This window comes from Tarenaya hassleriana, unplaced genomic scaffold (genome assembly GCF_000463585.1).
Source record: "Tarenaya hassleriana unplaced genomic scaffold, ASM46358v1 Cleome9, whole genome shotgun sequence".
Classification (NCBI taxonomy): Eukaryota; Viridiplantae; Streptophyta; class Magnoliopsida; order Brassicales; family Cleomaceae; genus Tarenaya; species Tarenaya hassleriana.
Genome location: NW_010971389.1, coordinates 1388145 through 1406896, shown reverse-complemented (window position 1 = coordinate 1406896; position 18752 = coordinate 1388145). Strand labels below are relative to the sequence as shown.

The following is an 18752-nucleotide window of genomic DNA, read 5'->3' as shown; positions in this document are numbered from 1 at the left end:
ATATATAAAATATTCTACGTAATTAAAATGTAAATATTATGGACATAGATTAGAAACAGGTAGAATTTATATATTAGAGTAATATTTCTAATCAAAATGCTATTATTATAAATCTAATCTAAACTACAATATTTAAATATTTCATTATACATCCTTAATAATATAATAAAGAACAATAAGTAAATAATCCAAAAAATATGAAGATCAACCTAAATGTTCTTCCTTAAATTCCAAGCACTAAAAAGTCAGATCATATTAATTTTTACCCTTTAAAAGTTCCATTCAATTTTCTTGTAATCGTGTCCAAGTAAAACACAACTTCTAAGTAAAAAAAAATATTTCGGTAGAAATAATCTCCGTATTCGAATATGAAAAACATATAATATAATATACCTAGCTTGTCAGGATGAAGAAGGGGTATATTGGTAATTATACCTTGGGCCATGCAAGCAGTTTCCATGCAATGTAGACCCGGAAGACCAAGAGCGACACGTGGCTCATCTTTGACGTCGACGACGATACTCTCCGGCGATATTTGGCCGTAAAACATCGCCTGGGAACACCGGAGATGTAAAAACCGAAGAGCTTTGGCAACTCCGACGATGACTTTCTTCCTCCCCTCCCAACTTAGACCGTGCAAAATCTCACTCAATCGATTCCCTTCGACGTGTTCGTACACCAAGTACGCGACTTTCTCCGTCCGACATGTCCCGAGCAACCTCAGAATGTTCCTGTGACGGCAAATCTTTCCGATTTCCGAGATTTCGGGCGAAAGATCTCGGTTCTTGACCTCTTTTACCACGAACTCCATGCCCTTTCCGTCCGATCTACCCTTGTATAAGACACCCTTTTTCCCGATCGAGATAACATTTTGATCCTTCACCGATGATAAAACCGATTCGATCGTAAATGATTTTGCGAAAATCGAATCGAATAGTTGAATCTCCCATGTGTTGCCGTCTTCTTCAACTCTCGTGACCTTGAAAGTGCTCGTTGTCTTCTTGAGAACGAGAGTGATCAAGAAAAGGGAAGTAAGAACGAACAAAACTACAGCGAGGGTCGAAGAAACGATGAACCACCAACTCTTCGTAGCTTTCTTTCTGACGACACTCTTACACAGAGGCAAACCGCTCGTGTTTTCGGTATCGTTGTCACTGCTGATGCAGAGATCGTTCCCAGCTATTGATGTTGCGTTTATGGCAAGAAAAGCTCCGGTCGACGGTAAACTACCGTGAAGTAGATTGTGAGAGACGTTCACTTGAACAAGTGACTCCACTTTTCCCAAATCTTTCGGTATCTCGCCTGATAATTGGTTACAGGACAGATCAAGATCGCCAAGAACACGGAACTCAGAGAAGCTTGAAGGGATTTGTCCTGTAAGAAAGTTGTGGCTCAAGTCGAGACTCACAAGTTTCTTGCAAGAAGACAATTCGCCTGGTATTTCACCGCTGATCTCATTCTCACTCAAATCGAAATCCATCAGCTCGGAGAATCTTCCGAATCCTCTTGGAATCTTTCCAGTGAATCTATTCCCGGAAAGTTCCAATTTTTGGAGCATTTTGCTTGCGGAAAGATCCGGCAAGACGCCGGAGAAGTGGTTGTGTCCGAGGTTTAACATCTGAAGCAGTGGCATGTCCCATGCCCGAGCACCGATGTTGCCTTCGAGTTGGTTGTTAGATAAGTCCAAGAAGTAAACGAGGGGTGACTCAGTGAAACCGCGTGGTAAGTCACCGGTGAAACGATTGTTCTGAAGCCTCACGCGCTCCAAGCTCTTGCACGCGCCTAAGCTGGGAGGAATTTGGCCTTCAAGAGAGTTGGAAAAGAGGATGAGCTTGTCGAGTTGACCTGAGTCGCAGAGGCTGTCGGGGACTTTTCCGGTAAGATTGTTGGTGGAAAGATCCAAGACTGTGAGATTGTTCTGTTTCCCAAGATTCGCCGGAATCTCTCCGGAGAATCTATTCGACCAGACCTGAAGAACTTGAAGACGTGGTAAAGAAGTTATCCCCTCCGGTATCTTGCCAGTGAGGTTATTAGAAAAGAGATGAAGAATCTCCAAGCTTTGCAACTGCTTCACTGACTCGGGAATCTCCCCTGAGAGAAAATTATCACTTAGATCGAGCGAGACAAGCTTCGTTAGTCCAAAGATTGATGCCGGAATCCGATCCGAGAGCTTGTTTTGATAGAGGAAAAGGTACTGAAGCTCACGCAAGTTCCCGAGTGAAGACGGTATCTCTCCGGTAAGATTATTGTAGACAAGATCAAGGTGGTTCAAAGAGGGCAAATCTCCGATTTCTATGGGGATTCCGCCGGAGAGATTGTTGTATCCCAAATATATCCATCTCAAGCGCTTCATTTGGCCAAACTCCACAGGTAATTCACCGGTTAATTGGTTTGATGCCAACGTCAAGAACTCCAACCTCGTGAGGTTACCGATTGAGGCCGGTACAGGACCGGTTAAGATGTTTCCACCAAGATCAAGAACTTCAAGATCGGAGAAAGAACCGATATCTTCAAAGATTCGCCCCGACAGCATATTGTTCGAGAGATCTAACGTGTGGAGACCGGAGACAAAACCCTTAGGAACCGAACCCGTGAAGTTATTGTTGCTGAGGTTGAGGTAACGAAGAGAAGGAGAGGAAGTATAGAAGATATCGTGAGGGATAGGACCCGACAACTTGTTGTTGGAGAGGTTGATGGTTTGGACAAAGGGTAACCGGAAAACATCCGACGACAAGATCTGTCCGGAGATGTTTTTGCCGGAAAGGTCGAGAGAGATGACACGGGACGATGACACGTCACAAACGACGCCGTTCCATTTACACACGTCGGCCGTTAACTCGGGATTAGAAGAAGAGGACCAAGAAGAGAGGAATTGAAGAGGGTCGTTGAGTGATGATTTGAAGGATAAGAGAATATCGAGTTCATTTGCACGAAGACAAGGCAAGTTGAGAGACAGGAAGAAGAAGAAGAAGAAGGGTTTGAGACACATTTGGTTTGGTGATGAAGAGTGGTTTATTTCCACCATTTTTTTTTTGTGTGTGTGTGTTTCTCCTTGTGATTTTGCTTCTTTCGTTTCTTCTTCTATAGCTTGAGCTTTGGACTTGGAACCCTAGCTGTAAAAGAGAATAAATATATAAAAACAAAAAAGAAAAAGGAAGACAAATGATGTTCTTGATTAGAGAATTTGGAATAATCTTGCTTGTCGTATTATAACTTTTCATTTTCTTTTTTTTTTTTGTAATAATCTAAGAGGGAAAGTCCATATGCATTATACTTTGTACTCGAGTAAAAAAAGGGATAAAAGTTGCCAAGCACATTCACAACTCAATTTAAAGCTCGTCTTAAATTCGATATATATATATATATATATATATATATATATATCAACTAAACCCATAATTGGGTAGCTAGGACAAGAATTTAAAAATCTAACAAATATCATTTTTAGGGTTCTTGAAAAATCCATGTTTGTGAAGTTTTACATGAATAAATACACGATAGATATTTCAGCTCATTTTTTTTTTACAAAGTCGGTTCATATACACGTTTATAAATAATGGACAAACAATTTGAAAGAGTCGTATATAAAATGATTCAGTGTAACAAAATAACTTACCTAGATATCATCGAAGACCTCGCAAACAAGAGACTTAAGTTAAGACATCATCGCATTTTTTTTTTTTTTTTTTTTTTTGGTTTGCTCAATGAGTAATAATAGAGTGAGAGAAAAACATTTGGAGGGTTATAAATAGGAAAATATGGTGGCAAGGGAAGGGAGGACCATGAGAAGAGCTTCAAAAGTAGCCATGGAGTTGGGGTTTAATAACGAAAACGCCACTGGGACTCTTGAACTTCTTACAGGTTTGCAACACGAACGGATGAGACTGGTGTGGGGTGTGCCGTCAAAAAAGCTCTCTGCATTATTAGCAAGCAGCTTATTAAATTAAATTTTAAATAAGAAAAAAAGATACATATTTTTTTACCAGAGAATATAACTTTTCAATTTCCTAATGAAAGATTTTTCTGAAACAGTTGGAAAGATCTATAGTTTTTCTTGTATCCTCCTAATTCCATGTATAATAGATGTGGTCGAAAGATAAGACTTTTTTTTTTTGTTTTTTTTTTTAAATTTATAAAATTATTTTACAATTTTTTTTAACGAAATTTGAATTTAAATATTCGAATAATTTTTTAGATATTCGAATTTGGAATGTTCAAGCTGATAGAATAAAATCAAATTTTAAATTCTAATACCTGGAGATGTGGATTCCACACTCGATATTCGACCGACCTTAAGAGGGGATTATTCCACTATTTTTCCTTTATGCTAATTATTTTTTGTGTGGTTTTTACGTTGACATGGATATTGTTTAGTCATTATGATCCCACATGTTTAGTTCCATAAATTCTTAAATTGGAAAATGGAATTTGCATTATACTTTTGTGGGTACGAGATACTAGTGATGAAAACGAATTATAAACCAAGTAATTCTTTATTTTTAATTTTATGTGGGCCTGAATATGCTTTGTTTTTGTTTTAGAAATTTATTTACTATTTAGTGTTTATGGTGGTCTAATCCGAATGATTAAATCATAAAGGGGGATAATAGTAATACCTTTTAAATAGATTCTTTAAAAACATTTTTACTCATCGATCATGTTTGAAAAAAAAATCACATGTTTTTTGTTAATTATGTTAATCATATTATTTCACAACGCCTAATTCATAATGTTTTTAATTAACCATAAGATTAACTATCTTGGCTTCATTCAGATAATTAATTAAGGGAATAATTAATTTTGTTTCCACAAATACATGGGTGAGAAGAGAGGAACACCTCATAATTATATTGTAAAATTACAATGATGAAAATAAAATTTCTAGTATTTGTTAGATAAAATTAATTAAGCGATAGTGAAGGGAAAACAGATGATTATGACAACTGATTTAGCCACATGCAAAAAAAAATGCCATCATCATCATCATCATCATCATCATCATCATGCCACGTCATCTCTGACGTGAAGAGAAATCGGATTCTCTTGGATATTAAAATGTATTTAAAGATAAATTTATGTATAGATCCTTATGAAAGTTAATAGATATTATAAAAATAAATAATAAAAATAGTTTATATCAAATTTTATTTCTCCGTTTTATAATGGTGCGAAGAGATTAAAAAAAAAACACAAATCCTTCAACAAAACATTAATTAGAACAACGATTTTGGGTTCTGTTTCTCAGAAAATGATAGAATTGAAAAAGAGAACCTTAATTTAGTATGTATGATTTTATCTGATATTAAAAGCTTACTAGAGTTATACAGTGTACACCCACCAAACACCCCATAATATACAAAACATATACATACACTTTATCAAGCTTTTATATATATATATATATATATATATATATATATATATAAGTGAATAAGGCAAAAAGGGATGAGAATATGGTGACAGTGAGGTTGGCCTAACCCTACCCCAAAAAAAGATGCAAATGAAAAAACAAAATTCCAAAAAAAGAAGAAGGAAGACAAAAAGAATAAACAAACGAAATGTGAAAGCATGGCAATGACCACAAGAGAAAGGTTTCTTGTCTCTTTTAGTCTTATCTTTGAAATAAATATTCGTACAATTATATTTTGTTTTCATTTTCTACTGACGAGAGAATGAGAATGTACATTACTTTCTTTTTCATGGTGTGTATATATATATATATATATATATGTGTGTGTGTGTGTGTGAATTAGTTGAACAATTTGTCAAAATTATTATTCTTGCGAATGAAATGATTGTAATAAAATCTTCTACACATATTCTTATTCAAGTCGATGAGCAATTCAATAATTGTGGTGTGAGACCTTTACATAGATATAAATATAAGTCATATATATAATAAAAAATGAATATTCCACGTACTTTTCATTTAGGCCTACATTTTTTACTTTGTGGCCAACTTTTCGAAAACGCTTCGTGTAAACAATGCTCTACACAAGGACACACGCATGGCATCTACCCTCTCATTGGGGCTATTTAATTTCTTTTTTCAAGAACTCTAACGCCCTAAACCTATGTTTGTTTATTTGTAATACCTAAGAACCTTTGTTACACGCTTTTATATATATATATATGTATATTTAATTAATTGTAGATTGTGCGTGATTAATTATAAATATATCAAGAAAAGAGAGAGATTGCTTTTGCTCTAACATTTTTATTGTAGATTTCTGCATTATATAAGTATTGATTCGAAAATTAAAAGCCGTCTGACCTTATATGGGTTGTCACATATGAATTTATAGGAGAGTATTCGAAATTATAGATCATTTACGTTTTAAATATCCCGTGTATATATGATTCTTGATACAAACACATATATATGATTCCAACCGATTAAATTGTATCTTGCGTGGAATTTGGAGCGCTTGTGTGACAGCCCAGGATACCGTAGGAGGCCGGGGAGTGATCGCCGGTGCGAGAGGCATGGACAAGGGGCGGCTCCTGACGAGCTTCTGGTAGGGGGTACATGGATGAATCAGACGCACCAGAATGAGAGGGATCCGAGGGCTGTGTAGGTATGAGACTACACAGTCTAAGATAACTTAAAGGAATTAATTGAGCCTCTCATAGCAACAAGATGCATCTCCCTTTTCGGTTGTCCATCTCGAGAGAACTCCAAAGTTAAGCGTGTTGGCCTTGGAGTAGTCTTAGGATGGGTGACCTCCTGGGAAATACTTTCCGGGATGTGTACGAGTGAGGACAAAACACACTAAAAGGTTCCGTATTGGTGTGTGAGGACAACTCTATCATTCCATAGCGGCCTCGGGTCGTTATAGCTTGTCCACAAGAAAGTGTTGTACAATCTTTCTTGTAACGAAGACAAATGGTTGGTTCGGGAAGAAAAAAAAATTGTTAACCAAAGCTATATTAAAATTTGTAATGGAATCCGAACTTAGATAATTTAATCGGTGAAATGATATATATACAAAGTATCTGTCCCATCTCGAATTCGAATTTTAATATATTACAAATAACATAACTAACCTCTGACTCTAAGATTAATCTGGATCTTGGTTTAAAATAATCTGTTTCCGAAAAAAAATTGTAATGGACACAACGTATCGTATGAGATAAAAACTTTCTTTTTCTAACGTGAGTAAGGGGGTTTAAAAAAATAATATTTCTGAAACTCAACAATATCCCGAAATAAAATAATTTAGGGTTTAAACATCGAAATATTCTAAGGATATTCAAAATCTTACACTATATTTGAATAATACCTACTTGAGATATGGATTCTCGTTATCTATTTGATGAAATGCTAATATCGTCGGGTTGCTTGGACCAATTAGGTGTGTCGAAGATATTGTATTTTTCATGTTAAATATACTGATATTATACTTTTGTTGCGCGTGTGTGTGTATATATATATTCCACCATGCGCGAAACCTGACAGTAATAATTTTAAAAATGTAATGGAAATGTTCTCATACTCCATTATCTATAAACAAACAGATAATGGATACGTTATATATTAGTAAACAATAGCGTGCCTATACATATGCAACAATACCAAGAAAAAAAAATGATTCTACAATTTATTATTAATTTATAATTATTATCAAAAAAAAATATCCTATGACTTTCGTCACCTGAGTCCTGATGCCTAATTTTGTCGATATATTTAAAATTATTGAAAAATAAAATGCGGAAATTAAAAAGAGAAAATAACTATAAAATAATTAAAGAAAGAAATTTACAAAGAAATAATATATGATGGAAACAAATAAATTAAGAGATAATTGATACAATTATCATTATTTGTTAATTGATTTTGTGTCTTTAATTTCTTTCAATCATCCTCATAATCATTTCCAATCAATTTCAATCTTCTTAAATATATATTTGTTTCCTCGTTTCAATATTCCCTCTCAAGATTGACTTAGAGATAATACAAAAAGTCAATCTTGGAAAGAATACCTGAAATAATTCAAAAACTCGATGAGTAATCCATTGTTAATAAAATGATCCATAGATACCAATCAAGTTCTTGAGAGTTTTGATCCATCTTCAAATCAGTTCGCTTGATCATGAAATTCTGTCTTTATCTCCTTTTGTCATAGCACTTCGCTTGATCTTGGAGCTTTTTGTGGTTTTGATTCCTTTTGTCATAGCACCTCGTTTGATTCTGGATTTTGCTTCACTTCAAACCACTTGGATATATGAATATTAAGAACTCAAAAATAAAGAGAGTAGAAAATAAAAACTAAAATAATATATAGATTAGATCGTAACGCTGCTCTGATACCATATTGAAAAATAAAATCCGGAAATTAAAAAGAGAGAATAGAAGAGAAAAATAAAATAAAGAACACTTTTATTACTACATCTCTTCTTCTTGTTATTTTACAATGAGAATAACTCATCTATTTATAAGAAACAACTATAAAATAATTAAAGAAAGAAATTTATAAAGAAATAATATATGATGGAAACAAATAAATTAAGGACACAATTATCATTATTTGTTAATTGATTTTGTGTCTTTAATTTCTCTCAATCATCCTCATAATCATTTCCAATCAATTTCAATCTTCTTAAATATATATTTGTTTCCTCATTTCAACAGAAATCAATACACAAAACACACACACACAAGCACACACATATATATATACATATTCTCGTAAATACAAAAAAGAAAATGAAAAAATAAAAGAAAAAAATTGTTAAATATGGCAAGTGAACTAGAAAATAATAATTCTGGTTCATTTTCGTGTTGGTGTTGTTAGGGATGCAATGCATATAAAATAAAATAATTTAAAAAAGCGAAGGTCCTACAAATTAAAAAAAGAATAAAATTTTCTCGAAGGGAGAGAGAAAGAGAGTGGTCGTTGTCTTGAAACGGGCATGCTTTTGCTTTGCTTTGCTTACATCCATTTTCTAGGGTTTTGCACTCCCCACTTTCTTCCTCACCCCCAAAACTCTTCCTTGTTTGTGTGTTTTCATGTAATAATAATTTTTTACTTGATTTCTTCCTCTTTAAACTATATATATATATATATATAAAGTTATGGCATATATATATATATAGAGAGAGAGAGGTGTCCCTTGGCATCTATAATTCTTGTAGAATAGTCTTTGTGATAATTAATCGAGCTAAAAGTTTAACATTTAATTTATTGAATTTACAAATTTTGTTTCGTTAATTAAGTGATTTAAAAATTGAGTGTTTTCTTGGAAACACAATTAACTCTTCACCATTCAAACCCTTTATATAAAACTCTTGACTTTTCCAAGTAAAACTGAACAAATGGAATTAATTTATTTTCTGAAAACCAATTGAACATTTTTTTAATCATAGTCACAGCCAAATGGTTCGAAAAGACAATCTTATAACATCTATACTAAGAGTGATTTTGTAAATTATAAAGAAAATAACAAATTTTTTTTAAAAAGGTAATAATATATGGAGTTTACAAACTCTCCAATCACGTCAGCAAAGAGTGGAAAAAGCATTTTCACAGTGAACTCGATTTTCAATTCTTTAAATCGTAAGCTCTTTTTGTAAATGAAAATAACCTAAGAAAAACTACTTTACTTTTATGTTTCTCATATTGTCGGGGAACAATATCTCTGACTTGCATACATACATATATATATATATATATATATGATCTATTCGATTTCATTTTAAATATATACAAACTCGGTCTTATTTTATTCAACCAAGATTCGAGTCTTTTATATGAAGAAGTCTATTTACATGAATTTCTCCTATCTTCTGAAAAATATAGTCGTATTGAAGGTCTGATTTGGGGGTTATAAAAAAACTCGTCTTATTTTTTGAACGGTTGAGTGATTCACGTAGCTTGTGATGCCGTTTAGAAAACGAACATATCATTCAACATATATGTTTATTTTCCTCGTTATACTAAATTTAAAATAAGACGGTCCGTTTTAAAAAAAACGAGGATAAAAAACACATGAAACATTTATGATAATTAATTAATTAATTAATTAATTGGGAAAAATTAAAGATGAAATTAGTATTATCCCCTTAATGAGGTACAAATGACGTAAGGCCGACCCGTTTCCGTTGGAGGAGGTGTCTCCATCTTCTTTCAGACAATGTAGGCCTGATCGAGTTGTAATTGACGAATTAATATTCCAAAAGAATCGCACTACATATCATTACATTTAAGATTTTTATTTTATTTTATTAAGAGTTATATTTATCATAAAATTACGAATTCTACTCAAAAACTAAAAAAGCTACGTTCTTTATTAAATAAAATGGAAGAAAATCTTAATTAATAAGACACTGGTCTGAGAGAAAGACACCATATCTACTCGCACTTTCTTCCCTCTTAGGCTCTTATGTTTCCTTGTTCTTGTTTTTGGTCTTAAAGCTCTTTGCTTTTTAACCGTATTGTGATCTACAAATGTCGGGCTTGAATGGTCCACTAAGATTTTGACATGTTACCTTTGGCACATAAAAAAACGTAATAATGGTTTTTTTAAAAAATATTTTCAAGTAGCTATAATAGAAAGGGTGAAAATCGGGTCGGCTCCATCCAAACCCGCATTTGGTTTGAAGGTTTCGGATTCGGGTTCAGGTCGACCCAATTTTTTTCGAACCTATATAACCAAACATAAAACTCGACCCTATAAATTTTAGACCGAACCGCTAAAATCTTTTGTAATTATATATGTTTTTTTTTCAATTAATTTAAAAAAAATATCGAACTTTTTGATTGGTTCGAATCGAGTCCGAAGTTTGAATTGAATTCGATCTGAAAGTCCGATTTTTTTGAACCGAAAAACTTCGGGCCGAAGCCCGACAATTTCCGGATAAACTTGGATCAGGCAATTCGGGGCTCGGACCTAAAATGATACCCTTAATAGAAACCATATAAATTTATTAAACGAACATTTAAATATCAAGAAATACACATAACCTTTAATGCAAATGGTTTATCCATTTGAATATAAAGGCTATGAACATGATGATGATCACAAAACACGAGATGAGTATGAAACCTATTTGCATAGGAATTTAGATTAGATTAGATTAGATTGGTCCGATCTCAAAGTTGTCTTGTCCCCATCATCAGGACCAATTCAAGATCCAATATCCACTTTTATATAGCGTAAGCCCATTTCGGTTTCTACATATCTTAATTAGCCCATTTTCTTCGAAGTCACGGGTTGACACATAATTTTCTCAAATTGAACTCCCCGATATTAGTTTGGATTCTAGGTTTTTTTTTTAAAATTATTAGAGATATATAGAAATATCTCTAATATCTTTGGAATATATTACAATTTTATATTAATTTCGTAGAAAAGTAACATATCCGAATTCTATTAGAAACTACGAAACTAAAATATATATAATATGTCCCGATAATTGTATATATGTTTAATATATTTTTTTTTTTCAGGTTCGTATCCATTTTGGATTTATTTTTTTCATTCGGCCCTCAATGTGAACCGGCGAAATCAGCAGCACGGTGAGGCGAAGGAGACTTTTAGAGATGGGAAGCTCCCTCGAAACCCTAGATTCTAAGCGTTTATTTTTAAAATTGCAATTAAACCCTTCAATTTATTACGAATACGATTTTATCATTTTTTTATAACAACTTAACCCATAATGACAAATCATAAATATAAATTAAAGGGGCAAATCCAAAAAAAATCCCAAAATTATAACTCACTAAATTAAATCTCCAATTTAAAATTATTTATTTAAAAGAAACTCTCATAAAAAAATGACCATGGATAAACGAAAACAAATACATAGCATTATTCTTTTACCTTGCAGAAATTAAAGAAATTAAACGAGACACGTCTTTTACACAAACTAATTGTGGATTCGTGGATCATAGCTACTACTTCGAGCAATCTTCAAACCCCTACTACCATTCGGCTTTCGATTTTGGCTGCTCCGTTTCGCTACATCTCTCATCGAATACGCGAAATAGAGCTTAGGGTTTAGTCTCGTCGTGGAATTGAACCTCTCGCAAAACCCTCTGTGCCACTCTAAGGCTTCCATCACTGATCCGGCTGCCGGGAATTGTTTTCCTAGTTTCTCCGTGATTACTTCGGCACAAAGGCCGCAGACCCATTTGCCCGAATACGAGTTCTTGATTCTGTCTATGTATTGAGGGGTGCACTCTTCTTCTAACCCGCAACAATCACAGTTCACTTGCTTCACTTCTTCTTCTTCTTCTTCGACTTTGTCGTTAATGTGTCGTTTTATCTCGGAGGAAACATCGGAGAATGACTTTTGAAGCCCTACTTCGTTCTGTTTCAATATATGAAAAAATGAAAATGCATACTCAATTAATTTCAAGTAAAAATGCTCATCAGCTAGAGTTGTCCGTAATAAGGTCTTTGAACCTTGTGTTCATCTGAAATCCAAGAAACACAGAAGACAATAGGAAAAATAGCATACCATTGTCGATCCTCAGTGTTAGAATATCAGCTCTTCTACTCGGCCTCGCCACTCAAGATATTTCTTGTTAGTTAGGTCTTTGATTTCATATAGTTATGTTTTGGTATATACATACACACCCGGATCTCCTATTTATACATGGAGCGTCTACGTATGAGTACGTGCGTGCATGCATGCACTTGTTTAATTCGATCATGACTCGTAGGGGGTGGGAATCATGTTCAAGAAAGTGCACTTTACAGTAGTGATGACATTTCTTTTCAAAGACACGAGAAGAGTTTGCCTTTTTTTTTTTTCCTTTTCGTAATCAATCGTCTCTTCCCTAGAGAGAAAATATCTCTATAGTTATGTTGGTATCTACTATTCAATTGGCACCCGGTAAAAGGAGTATATATGATTTCGGATTCTTATTTGATGTCTAATTGTTTAATTGTAGTTATAATTGATTTCGGATTATCATCTTCATCACTAGACCACCCCACATATCAAAGAAAAGTAGGAGCTCGACTCTCCCCACTGCAACCATAATCTACAAATCAAGGATAAAACTCTTTTCCCACACTAATGCAACTATTTATAACTGTTTTTATAAGAACTACCAACCGAGATATAACGAGTTATGATGAGGGTTGGGAGTGTTCGTCGGTGCAGATATCACGGACAACGAGCGGCTCCCCGGATACCATTAAAGCCAAACAGATACACGAATGCATCGGAATGAGAGAAATACGAAGACGGTATAAATATGAGACTATACGGTCTAAGATAACATAAAAAAATTAGTTGGACTACTCATAGAAAAAAGATGCACCTACCTTTACAGTTTTGGATGGATCTTTAGACAAGCAGAAAACTTTATGTACACATATTGAACATGATTTTTAATTTTTTATTTGTCTGGTCATTAAGACAATTAATCTGCTCTTGATATGTGATATATATATCACCTATATCAGCATTGAAATTCATTATATATATATATATATATAATATCACCTATATCAACATTGAAATTCTTTGAAATATTTTTTATACCAAGTTTATAAAACTGTTACCTAACAATAGTTCGAAATTTGCTGTGATAGTATTTTTTTCTTTATTTTTTTTAATAAGCTTCAAATTTTATATTATTTTTGTATTCTTCTTGTTTGGCTTCATTTTATCGCTCATCAAAAACATGTCGTACGACTAGACGTTTAAACCATCATCATCATCATCATCATCATCATCATCATCAATTCATCATTATCATCATAATTTAGACATTTGAAATAAAATGCTATTATACGATATTAATAAAATATGTTTAAACAAAAGAAAAATATTGCATATTCGTTCTTCCGTAAATACTTAAAATCTGAAAAATAAATAAAAAGCAATTACCCAGTGCAATTTAAAACCCCACTTATGTTTATTCATTTTACATGAAAAAGCAAAACCAGAATACATAAAAACAAAGTAAATTAACTAACACATTTATTATTTTTGGCACCTTAAAAGTTGATACAATTTTGGATTTTATTTACGCACTGAGAAAATAATCTTCCATTTTCTTGGTCATATGTTTTAGAGAAAATTCCACGTAGGAATCAAGGTCTTCCTTCTTCCAACCCTCGACGGGATCCGCTACAAACGACCACTCAATCTCACACCCCACACCTTCATCTCCTCCGTCCGTTGGATTGACTTTGACCGTCGCCGCATAAGATCCGAACCCCACGTTGTTCTCGAGGATCTCGTAGCTTATACACCGTCCGATCGGATCGAACTTCACGAGCCGCTCCTTAGCCCATTTGGTCACCGCCGCCGCACCTGATCCGTCGGATTTGGTCTCGGTGGACGCGCAGTAGCGGATCAGACCCACCTGACCGTCAGAACCTTCGACGCGGCGACACGTGTCCAGTCTGGGGAACCACTTGTCGACGTTGCAAAAGTCCGACACGGCGGTCCAGATTTTCTCCGCCGTGACGCCGTTAACTCCAGCGACGTGCTTTCCCTCCCACTTAGACGGCGCCGTTTCGTTCTCCATTACAAGAGAATTTTCTTTTCTCTTTTTCTTTTTCGTTTTGTTTTTCCTCTGTGTGCGTATTCCTCTCTGGCCCATGTTTGTATTTATATTACCTTCGCTACTTTGCTAAATTACGGTTTTGTCCCCCTATCTTCTGCCTTTGAAGATAGAAGGAATCTCTAAGTAAAAGCAAGTTAATTTATTCCCAAAAAAACAAGATTTTTTTGTCTAGATCGAAAATTAATCATTAACGTAATGAAATATTGTAAAAGATGAGTTAAATTTTAGGTTTTCGAAATGGATTTCTGATTATATGAAACATTTAGGATTTCGTAATATATAGCCATTTTATTTTATTTTTTCACCATTAGTAAATCGTCTTTTATATACGGGTTAAATTAAATCGTGTTTTTACCTACACTAGAAGCAAAATACGGAGTTTTAAACTTAATTACATCACAATAATTAACCAAAACATATTTAAGATAATATTTTATTCTACGAAGCATAAAATTTGGGATGAAATGAGGATGGAAACGAAAAGCTTTCATTTTCAGATCTTTATAACAATTAATCACATACAACGGTCTTCTCCATGTTCATGGCGATAATCTCGAGAGCTTTCTCGTACTTGATCACCAGATCATCCATCGACCAACCTTCCACAGGATCAACGGTGAAAAACCAATCAATCACGCAACCCTCTCCGCCACGTGGCGAGATCTTTACCGTTGAGACGTACGACTCGAACCCGATGTTGCTCTCCACTATCTCGTAGCTCAACACCCGGTCAACGTGATCAACGGTCAGGAGCCTCTCCTTTGACCACCCGGCGACTGCGTCTCCGCCGTTGGATTTGATGGAGGAGCCGGAGCAGAATCTAACGCAGCCAGGCTCACCGTTGTTTCCGTGGACTCCGTGACACGTGGCGAGCGAGGGGAGCCACTTGTGGAGGTTGAAGAAATCGGTGAAGAGAGGCCATATTTGATCAGGCTTGGCTTTTGCAAGCGTCGTCGACACCATGGCTTGCCATTTTTCTGGGTTTGAAGCTTTTTTTTCCATTGAAGAATTTTTTTTTTAAAAAAAAAAGAGAAAATGAATTGATGAGGAAATCAGATTTGTTTTTTTGTTACGAATATGTTCACATTCCAACAAAAAAGAAGTGTCGGTTATTGTGAGATTCCATTCCATATCTATATAGACACTTTTTATATGCATTGGGATTTACAACCATACATATAATATATTCCCTTTGGTATTTTACCATTTGGGATGGGACCTCTAATTTTGCATATTTATCCTCATTTATTTGATTTTTTTCCTTATATATATATATATTCTCAATTTGTAAATATTGTATTTTTAGTCTTGTCTGTATCTGACAGGAGATAAACTAAAATATTCGGATCTTGTGATCGCTAAATCTAAATAGGTTTTAATATTAAAATTAGTGGTAGCGAACCAAACGGTTCGATTTATTCGATTACAATTAGTTTGAATCCAGTTATTTCGCATCTTGAAACTTTATAAACAAAATCTTATTTCGGTTCGATCCGGTTATGATTTTTGTTCAGTTCGATCATATGTAATTAGAATTATAATTGAACAACCAATCTAAATTTAGTTTCGTTCAATTCAATTATCATAATAAATGAACCAAAATTTCAGAACAATGATGTATAAAAATGTACAAGGTCTAACTCTAATTGTATGACATATTTACGAAACTGCATGAACAGCTTTATTGTTATTAATCGAGCATACGAGTAGACTGCGATTTGATTTATTCGATTATAGTTAATTTAGGTTCAGTTATTTCCGGTTTTGATAATTTATGGTTAAACGTTTGTATAACTTTAATCTTTTTAGTTCAGTGATAATTCGATTTTATTCGATTTGATTTTTATATAAGTTAACAGTTTGTCAAATCATAATTAAAAAAGCTACAGATAAAATTTTTGAATCGAAACGAATCGAACTTTATAAAATTTCCAAAAAACAAAAAATTTCTTAATAAAATCTGAATTTCTTTACCAAAAACCAAAACTAAACCGAATAATGCTCCTTTATAAATTATTTTCAAATATATTTACGAATTATCCGGGAATCCAATCTTTATACATGGATATGGACACATTCCAACCGTAGACAACTATAGTTTTTTTTTTTCAGTTTTCATACAAAATTCCATATGAAGTTACTAAATTTTTCATTTTTTTAAAAAAATTCTTTATTATGTTTATATTTGGTTCGAATTAGAATTTCTCAATTTTCTAAATTTTATAAATATATATATATATATATATATATTCAAATTTATATAGAATATGTTTAAACAGATTGGGATGGATAAGTTCCTCTGTTTGTTTATCTTTTAATGTCTGATTCATCAAGATAAGAGAGCAAAGAGATACCAGAAAGAGAAATAATACGATTTCTGTGATTAAAGATTCACTACACCTAACTCTAATGATACATCTAACATTACATTATATTCTTTTTTTTCTTAATTATATCATAAGATAACTCGGTTATTATGATAATAAAAAAAGTAATTATAAAGTATGTTTTTAATGAGATAGAGAGTATTAGTTACGTAACTTACGGATCATGTGTATATTTTGAACCGCTAAAAATTCCGATTTGAATCTCGAAATACCCCTTAATGAAATGAACAAAGGATCTATCAATTTATAAATTAATAGTATATTTTAAATATAATTTCATGAATTCTTATATGTTTTTTTTTTATTGTTTCCCGTAAAAGGGAAAAAAAAATCTTATAAACAATCTGTGCATTTTGTGCACTAAAATCTAACAGTTTACTTTGTCCCTCTAAACTTATTTTCCAACAAGTTGTATATATATCACTTAATTGAACAAATTCGATAACACTCATTTGAAAATTAAAAATGCACCAAGATCTCCAAATATATTTTTTTTTAATATCTATTTAGACAAATGACAAGGTAATTTTGAACCAATATACATCATACCATCAACTGCTCACAAGTTACAACATGGATTTATCATTGCCAAATTCCAGAGGTTGCTAAATAAATTTGGATGTTTTTATATTCGTTTTCTCATTTTTTTTTGCCTTAGTTTATTAACTGAATTTTTGTATGGAAACTTAGAGTTCAAGCTCTGTGACATTCATAAAAATTATTACGATTTATACCAATAGACACAAACATACGACTATTTATTTTTTGAATGTTTAGCAAAATCATACCTTATTATACCTCTTAGGAGTGGACGAACGGTTCGATTCAGTTTATTTAGTTACGGTTAATTCGAGTTCGGTTATTTTGGATTTTGAAAATTTGTAATCAAACCTTTATTTAATTTTCATCGGTTCGATTACAGTTCCGTTCGATCTAATTACGTCTAATTAAATTGTAACTAAATAATCTCTAAATAAAATTTTGATTCGGTTCAGTGCAGTTAAAATAGTAAATGAAACAAACTTTTGAAATATTGTTTAATTTTTTTTTAAAGACATCACTTTGTGATATACCGTATTTATAAAAAATTTTTATTATACTAATTTCTCTAGTTATATATACCATATATTATATGGTGGGTGACACATGAGTAAAAAACAATTATATTCAGTTTATTTAGTCATGGTTAATTCAAATTCGATTTCTTCAATTTACAGTTAATTCAGATTCACTTATTTTAGAATATAAAAATTCATAACCAAACAAACAGTTAGTTAATTTTAATCCATTCAATACGGTTTGAATATAAATAAATTGGTCGGACCCTAATATCTCTAATTAAATATCTTACTTCCCAACGAGTTATGTTGCAATTTGCATAGTCATCTACATCCATCTCTGAATTCGAAATGACAATGATGGTATCATATCTAATCTAAAATATGTATATATATATATATATATGTACCTATGCTGAGGTATACAAGTACAAATCTAAACCTTTTCTTGTCACGAATAGGCTTTTGAATATTGTAGGGTGTCACGCCACATAATCACTAGGGGTTCAAACTTCTACAAAAGATTAAATAGTCAGTAGGATTTGTTATTACAAAACATTCAACACTAAACCCTAATTAAACCTAAAACCGTTTTATTTATTTCTAAAAGTCCAATTTTGACAATTTCTACTCATTGCCTTTATGACTTAAAACACGTTGATAGAGAAAAACAATGAAGGGAACTTTTCATATTTCTACGGGCAATCCTGAAAAGCCGAATTTTTTTAAAAGAAACCTATCAATTTTTTTTTAATAAAAACCGAAGCCGAACTGAA

General features: G+C 33.0%; 4 protein-coding genes across 4 annotated transcripts in view; all 4 read right to left on the bottom strand.

Annotated features, from left to right (window-relative positions):
* The window catches only part of LOC104803754 (probably inactive leucine-rich repeat receptor-like protein kinase At2g25790), a 4465-nt gene extending 798 nt beyond the window's left edge, over positions 1-3667 (bottom strand). Inside the window, exons 1-2 of the mRNA XM_010527799.1 lie at positions 3617-3667; positions 436-3113 (exon numbers count right to left, since the gene is read on the bottom strand). Coding sequence (XP_010526101.1) covers positions 436-3025 — 2590 coding nt within the window. The 5' untranslated portion in view covers positions 3026-3113; positions 3617-3667. The remainder of the gene's footprint in view (positions 1-435; positions 3114-3616) is intronic.
* Positions 3668-11828: 8161 nt separating this feature from the next.
* On the bottom strand, positions 11829-12549 carry LOC104803753. The gene is made up of 2 exons (XM_010527798.1): positions 12464-12549; positions 11829-12313 (listed from the first exon to the last, which is right to left on the bottom strand). Exons 1-2 carry the CDS (start codon positions 12464-12466, stop codon positions 11870-11872), a joined length of 447 nt encoding a protein of 148 aa, XP_010526100.1. The 5' UTR covers positions 12467-12549; the 3' UTR covers positions 11829-11869.
* Positions 12550-13853: 1304 nt separating this feature from the next.
* On the bottom strand, positions 13854-14557 carry LOC104803752 (lachrymatory-factor synthase). The gene has a single exon (XM_010527797.2). It carries the CDS (start codon positions 14490-14492, stop codon positions 13986-13988), a length of 507 nt encoding a protein of 168 aa, XP_010526099.1. The 5' UTR covers positions 14493-14557; the 3' UTR covers positions 13854-13985.
* A 379-nt stretch (positions 14558-14936) lies between these two features.
* LOC104803751 (lachrymatory-factor synthase) lies at positions 14937-15565 on the bottom strand. Its single transcript, XM_010527796.1, has one exon. The coding sequence runs from the start codon at positions 15531-15533 to the stop codon at positions 15042-15044; it is 492 nt and encodes a 163-aa protein (XP_010526098.1). The 5' UTR covers positions 15534-15565; the 3' UTR covers positions 14937-15041.
* Between the last annotated feature and the right edge of the window lie 3187 nt (positions 15566-18752).

Excerpts from the sequence above, each read along its gene's own strand:
- LOC104803752 (XM_010527797.2), bottom strand. The coding sequence starts at position 14,492 with ATGGAGAACGAAACGGCGCCGTCTAAGTGGGAGGGAAAGCACGTCGCT.
- LOC104803751 (XM_010527796.1), bottom strand. The coding sequence starts at position 15,533 with ATGGAAAAAAAAGCTTCAAACCCAGAAAAATGGCAAGCCATGGTGTCG.